Raw genomic sequence first — 7,490 nt, 5'->3', positions numbered from 1 at the left:
ATGGCGACCTGCGTTCCTTTCCAAACACAGTTATCCTCAATAATGGAGGTTCTAGTGAAGGCAGCAGTGGCAGAAATATCCAAACTGGTCGATGACAAATGTGCGTTTTTACATCTTGAAATATCCCGAAAGCAAAGCGAGAATGAGATGCTGAAGAGGAAACTGCTGATGATGGAGAATAAAACTGCTCGGCTGCAGCGAGGAAATGGTGAGATGTTGCATCTGTTTCTTTTGTAAATAAAAATGAACCAGACCCCCTGTGAGTGTACAGCTAATCATAATGTTTATTGGTTCATTTATAGTTTATTAGTTTATGGGGGAAGAAATGTAATAAAAATGGTCTACGTTCAGAATGTTGTTCATCTTAATTAAATCGGTGCAAATGATGAGACTTTTGAGTCTTTTCTTGGTCCACCTTTTTTTTATTTTTTTTATTTTTAATCAAATCAATTATCTGCTTCCAGAAAACTACGTGGATCGGGGAACTGATTTGGGGAATAACTGTCCACATCCAACAGGAGATATTAAGGTGAGTTATTAAAAAAGAAAACTTGTATTTATGCAAGTGATCTGGTGTATATAGGTGAAGGATGGATTAACCAACAGAGATGACAGAAAAACTTTCCCACTGCTGCGATACTAAGAGTTTAACTTCCATTGAAGTGGCCAAAAGCATAACCTATCATCATGTTTTAATTTATTTATTTTGTATAGTTTCCTGAGATTGAAGATGCAACGGCTTCCTTTACGATCAAAGAAGAGAGTCCCGATGAGGCACTGTGGCTGAGTGATTCCACTGGATCCACTGGTAAGTTGTTTTTTTTTCTCTGGTGCAGTGAGTATTTTGTGGCAGGTTCATTCTTCTAACACAATTTCTTTGTTAAAACTGACTCTTCTAGGCTTTATAATTACCTCTTCTAGTGGCATGAGATACATGCAGTACATAAGATCTTTGCACATGCTGTAAAGCAGCAGTCCTAATGTGCAGCAATTCAAAATCACGAAGACACCCTCAGTGTGAAGACTCTACCAAGCTTTGGCTTCCAAACAAAACACAGTTCAAATCCCAAGAAATTATATGGTAATGATACAAAACAATGAGAACAGGGCTGTCCACTGTTCAGTTGAATTGAACTGAACTGAATTTACTCTATTGTCCCACCAGGGCAGTGTTTCTCAATTCTGGTCCTCAGGCCCCCCTGCCTTGCATGTTTTAGACATGACATTGCTCCAAAGCACCTGAGTCAGATTATTGAACTTCCTCATCAAGTTCTTTGCAGCCTGTTAACAAACCCTTTATTTCTTTCAGGTGATTTAAAGTAGGGTTGCCTATAAAACAGGCAGGAGAGCAGGGCCTGAGGACCAGATTTGAGAAACACAGCACTAGGGGAAATTTGTCATGGGCACATAGTGCAAGTTCAGCTGCAGACAAACATACATTAACAGAATAGTGAAAAAACATTAAACAGTACATAAACATAAACATAAAACAGTAAAATCAATATAAAAAAGTGCAGATTTGTACAAATAAAATGGAAAAATGTGTATGTGCTCAAATAATTATAGAAGGGGAGTGAAGGGATGAAGGGATGAAGGGGAGCGAATGGGGATGGACAGGGGATCCACAGCTGAAGGTGCCGTCCCTGCTCCATAAACTGGAAGCAGCCTAGGTGGAGGGCTACTTACCCCTGAACCCTCCACGTCTGCTTATTTTTCTCCTTCAAACAAACTAAACCTGGAACACGGCTGCCCTCCATTGGACAATTTCTCTGCAAGCTAGCAGCCTAAAGTACCAAACAGCAGCAAACATAAAAATCCTATAAATCATGTTTTCCTTTAACTGTGGTTAAAAGTTGTATTTCACCAAAGCAAACAAAAACTGTTCTCCTGTGACTTTTTCTTTATTTGAAACAAATCACGATGAAGTTAAGAAGATTTTTATAGTGACATTTTCACTTTTCCCATGATACACTGTCTTGGACTTCTTTGGACATTTCTGAACCGTTCCTCATCAGACATTACTTTTACTCCTAGCTGAATTGGGCTGTTATAATTTCCTACTATGTTCCAAGTGACTTTTCTCTGACACAGTAACACTTATCTTGGTTCTGACATTTCTGCAGTAATGCCACGTCTCAGCTTTCTTAAGAGACCAAGACTGAACATGCATTCTTTGTAGTTGTGAAGATATACTTAATATATTTAAGGTATGTCATTTTGTGCAGGAGGCAGGAAGAATTTGCCTTCAAGGAGAAGTTTTAAGGTCTTGCTCCACTTGTCGTTGCAGGTCCTGTTGTACAATACTCCAACGCTTCCGAGAACCAGCCGTTAACCCATTCAGAGGCTGCCAGACAGAAATCTTCAGAGTTCAGTGACTCGTTTGGCTCCGGTCAGCGTATAGCGGACATCAACGGCCTTCAGTTTACGGTAAAAACAGAGAAGGAGGAGGACCAGCTGACATTCAGTCAGGATGGATGTCAGCACGTTATTGGGAAACAAACTCCAGTTGCTGCAGAGTTTTCCCTGGATGACAGAGAGAATCAGCTGTGGTCATCCATAATCGAAGGTAACGACATTGACGCTGGTTTTCCTGACTTCTCAAGTGTAGTAGAGGAGTATTCAAGCACATTCTCCGAGCATTCGGAGGCAAATGTGGTTTCTAACACTGGAAAGTCGCCGAGCGTCCAGCAGCCGACCTCTCAGAGGCTGTGCAATGGGATTTACAGCAGCGACTATCAGAAAGACGTTCCGCAGCTGTCGAATTTTCAGCCCAGACTAAACGCTGCTCTGTCGCAGCAAGAAAAGCAGAAGGAGCAGATTTACCAGCAGAGGAACAGCTCACATGCTGCTCAGCTGAGGCAGCCGGACGAAGAATCTGAGAGGGAAAGTGTCACCGCCGACAGGTCGGTTTTAACTCACTCGCACAACAGCTTCACGCAGAGCAGCTTCTACCCTCACAACCCCAACAAACCCTTACCCGCCGTGGCTCGGGGCTACATTTGCTCCCAGTGCGGAAAGTCGTTCAACCGTTTGCACCAGTTCAAGCTGCACCAGCAAAGCCACAAGAGGAAGCGTGCGTTCTGGTGCTCGGTGTGCGGGAAGAGCTTCCAGTGCTCGTCCCACCTCAGCATACACCACCGGACGCACACGGGAGAGAAGCCGTATGGTTGCGCACAATGCGGGAAGAGGTTCACGCAGCAGAGCAGTCTGAGGGTCCACCAGCGTACGCACAGCGGGGAGCGGCCGTACAGCTGCTCGCAGTGCGGAAAAACCTTCATCCTGATGCACCACTTAAAGCGACACAGAATCATCCACACGTACAGCTGAGCTGAGGAGGACAAGACGCTCAACTGAAGGATGCAGACAAACCAAAACGCCAACGAACGGCAGCTTTCCTTGGTTTTTAACCATGTGACCGACTTTGTACATTAATGCATATTTTTACTATGCAAAGTCCATCTGGATGGATTTGAACTTGCTTTCTTCTTTGATGCTCCACCGAAATGTGAACTTGAACTAAACCTTCATTTTCACAAAGTTAGTATTTGTGAGACGTTTCCAAAGCTAGAACCAAAAAAAAAAAAAAAAAAAAAAGAAGAAGAAAAGATCTAAAATGTTGGATCTTTGAACAAAACCCTTCAGCTTCTTTCTTACAGTTGCCTGCTTACATCTCCTCATAAACAGTTTTTAGAAGATCATGTAGAAATGAGCTCAGCTTCACTCGGGTACTGGAAGTGACTCGTTCACCCCATCCACTGAAGCATTTACAGTTACAAGTGGGTTATTTTGTCAGATGCATTAAAACTCTTCTCAGGTTCATGTTTTCATGTCAGCGTAATGGTAAAACTTGCCCAGATGTCGCTCTGTGTCACAGTTTCTATGAGAATTCTCCCCGAAATCCTTTTATGTTTGACATTAAAAACAATGTTTCTAAAACCACCAGAAGAGCATGTTTTCCATGTTGATTGTGACAGGAAAGATATTAGTCGATCTCAGGTATCTCTGGTTTTTGCCATCCCATTGAGTGGAAATTTTATATATAAAACCATTTAAAAACTATTTTCTTAAATAAACTAAAAGCTGAATTAGATTTAGTACTTATCTAAAGCATGTGTTTGCTCAAAAATGGATCATTATGTCTTTTTTCTCATTTATAAACAGTTAATATAAAGCAGAAGTAGCCAGATCTGGTCCTCCAGATCCATCCTGCAACCTCTGAATGCATCTGCAGCACACCTGAATTAAATGGCTGAATTCCTTCGTCTGCATGTCATCCAGCTCTGCGGAGGCCCGGTAACAAGCCATTCGACATCGACCATCCTGCGGCTAAAGTTGCAGGATGGTAGGTGTCGATGACTGAATGTGGGCACCCCTGATGTAAAACATGCATTCTTGCTTTTTCTGATCATCAGTAAAATGAAACTGCATGGGGAAAAAAGTCAAGTTTGTTTTTTTAAATCATTAACTCCATATGAGTCCTTAGTTCTTCATCTGGAAATAAAAAGACAGTTGTCAGTAAAAAGATAAAAGTTTTATCCTTCTTGGAGGATTTTCAGTCAGCTGATCAGTACATGAAACCTTTTATATCATAACTTGTGATTTAAGTTAGGGATGCACCGATCCACTTTTTGGGACTGCCGATCTGATACAGATATCTGAAACTGGAATATCTGCCGATTCCGATATTTGCCGATACCAAATGTGTTTATGTGAACATTATTGTGACTATGGTTATTATTGCTGTTATAACTGTGTAAGACTTCATTAGGTTGTAATAAATGACCCATCCTTTCTGAATTATTATTTTGATTTGGCACATTTTACCTAAATACAACTATAAATGTGTGGTTTTCAAACAAAGATCTCAATTTTAGTGTAACAAAAATTGTCCCAGTTTAACATTCAAGCCATTTATTTCTTTGAAAACATGTCTGAAACATGTCATCAAACACATCTGCGCTGGCTTGACTAGTGTGGTATCGGGTATCGATTGTGATATCGGGACACTTTTATTAATGCCAAGTACGAGTACAAATGCTTGGTATTGAGCTGATACCGATACTGATATCGGTATTGGTGCATCCCTAATTTAAACTTTCTATACATAAGAACAATTCCATGATTATTATTCTGATTTGGTAGAAAAAAAACACCTCATCATGAGGAAAACACCACGGTGTCATCTGTCATTTTTTTTCTGTTTGTATTTACCAGATTAAGACTGTATTTACTATTAAATACAACAATGTCAAAACCACTGGAAGTTATAAACACAACAAAGGGATTCCTAACAATCCTGCATCAGATGTGTTTTGAATATAAATGAATCTTTTTACAGTTGAGTATTAAAGCTAAGAGAGTGTAAGTTGGTGATAAACGTCTGTGCTTCATGGTGAACATAGGAAAGAAGCAGACGTGTAAATGACATCCCAATAATCCAGCACAGACATAACAGCAGAGGCGACGAGTCTCGTCTTCATCTCCACATCAGTTCTGTTTTTACCCTCAAAGAAAAACAGTTCTGCCAATCATTATCCTTACTTGAGTTGTTATTCTTTTTTCTTTTTTTTTTTTGGTTGTGAGGATTGAGGTGAGTCTCAGCCTCAGCCTCACAGCATCATTTCAACATGTAGTTGAGATTAATGTACAGCAGAGGGCAGCGTGACTCTTTTCTGTGAGAGTAAAATAAAACCTCTTCAAACGCTGATGTTCCCGTTTATTACAGGAAATAATAGATATCGGTTTACTGTAAATTTTAGTGTCTTGACAGCCTTTCTCACCCAAACAGCTCCTGACAATGACAGCATTTAGTTTGCAGCACAACTTTGTTCAGACAGCACGCTATAAATAGATTCTTGTTTACTCAGGCTTTATTGCTTCCTGTAGTTTTTCCTTCTGTCACTACGTGCTGAGTCTCAGTGGATACGAGTTTAATTTTATCATCTGATTCAGACAGACGTGTCTATACATTTAGCAAAAGAGTCCTGGAACAGCCCCAAATGATGTGAACACTGAGGCTCTACGATCAATGTTGTCTGTCTGTTTGTCTGTCTCTCCCTCTCTCTCTGTATCTATCTATCTATCTATCTATCTATCTATCTATCTATCTATCTCTATATATATATATATATATATATATATATATATATATATATATATCTATCTATCTATCTCTATATATATATATATATATATATATATATATGTATATAGATATATGTATATAGATATATCTATCTATATATATATATATGTATAAATCCTGTTTAAGTATCTGTGGCCTTAGGTTGAAATACCTGTGGGTGTGTATGTGTGGGTGTGTAAAGCTAAATATCTGGCCTAGTCTGGTGAGGTGGGTGGTGGCAAATGGTAAAGAACAAACTGCTCTGAAACACTTTGTTCTCATGTTTTGCATCGACAGCACTTCTGTTTTTTTGCAGACATTTAACTCTGCTAGTTGTAAATTTAGCTGCATAGATACGTTTTTTTTTTTTTCTTTTTTCCCAAACCGACAGATAAAGTTCGCAGAGCAACAAAGTACAGACTATTTTCCTCTCTTCTTTTGGACTGGCATATTTTAAATTGTCTAATAAGCAACAAACAATCACTGCAAAAGCTGACATTTTAGAGCCACCGTCTCCACCAATACCATCCTGTTTTTGTCTGTTCAGCATCCATACCAGGTACAACAACTTATTCATTATGAAAGGGTTCCAGTGTAGAAGATTATTTTCCACTTCAAGTTTTGTTGTTTAGTTTTGCCAAAGTTGTTACATTTGATGCATGTGGTCGATATAATGGAGTTATTTTCTTCTATATTCATGTGTGAGAGTGACATATAAGCAATTCACTACTTCATGAGACAGTGAGTCATCTGATACTCTGCTCACTGAGGTATTGATAAGTATATTAAAAAATCTAAAATATATACACACCTCAGTGATAAACAGGACAAGAAAATGTGGATATAAATAATACATTACTTCATATATATTTTTATTGAAATGTGAAAAAATTGTGGTGCGGTTTGTCATCATTCATGCATCAGAGGGTTAAAAAGAAGGAAGGTGCGTACAGCTCTGGTCCTCCAGGGGCTACAATCCTGCAGGGTTTCTATGTTTTCCTGCTCCAACACACCTGAATCAAACTAAGGAATCATTGTGCAGAAGTTCGTAGGCTGTTGGATCTATTTCATTGGTGTTGGAGCAGGGAAGCATGAAATCCCAGCCTCGGAAGACTGACCTTGGACAAGCCGTACACACACACAAAGTCAGGGTGAAGTCTTTTATTGTGCTTTTCATTGTCCTTTTAAAAGCTCATGTGAAAGCAAAAACAAGCAGATACTGATACACAACGCCTCCATCTCCTGTTAATATTTATTCATACAACATGAAGCAAGAAGCATCTGCATGTACTGTCAGAAATTGTGTATGCAGAGTCTGAAGATGAACGTACTGACACATGTAAATGTTACCCGACAACGATGAATG

The 7,490-nt window shown here is 39.5% G+C and overlaps 1 protein-coding gene across 1 annotated transcript; it reads left to right on the top strand.

The window, feature by feature from the left end:
- LOC306758415 (uncharacterized protein) lies at positions 1-3,327 on the top strand (the record flags this gene model as incomplete). The annotated part of the gene is made up of 4 exons (XM_079243743.1): positions 1-208; positions 465-529; positions 715-808; positions 2,288-3,327. 4 exons carry the CDS (start codon positions 1-3, stop codon positions 3,325-3,327), a joined length of 1,407 nt encoding a protein of 468 aa, XP_079099869.1.
- Positions 3,328-7,490: the final 4,163 nt, after the last annotated feature.

This window comes from Telmatherina bonti, assembly GCF_933228915.1.
Source record: "Telmatherina bonti genome assembly, chromosome: 7".
Lineage (NCBI taxonomy): Eukaryota > Metazoa > Chordata > Actinopteri > Atheriniformes > Telmatherinidae > Telmatherina > Telmatherina bonti.
The sequence above is the reverse complement of the archived record's forward strand: the minus strand, read 5'-3'. Positions and strand labels throughout refer to the sequence as shown.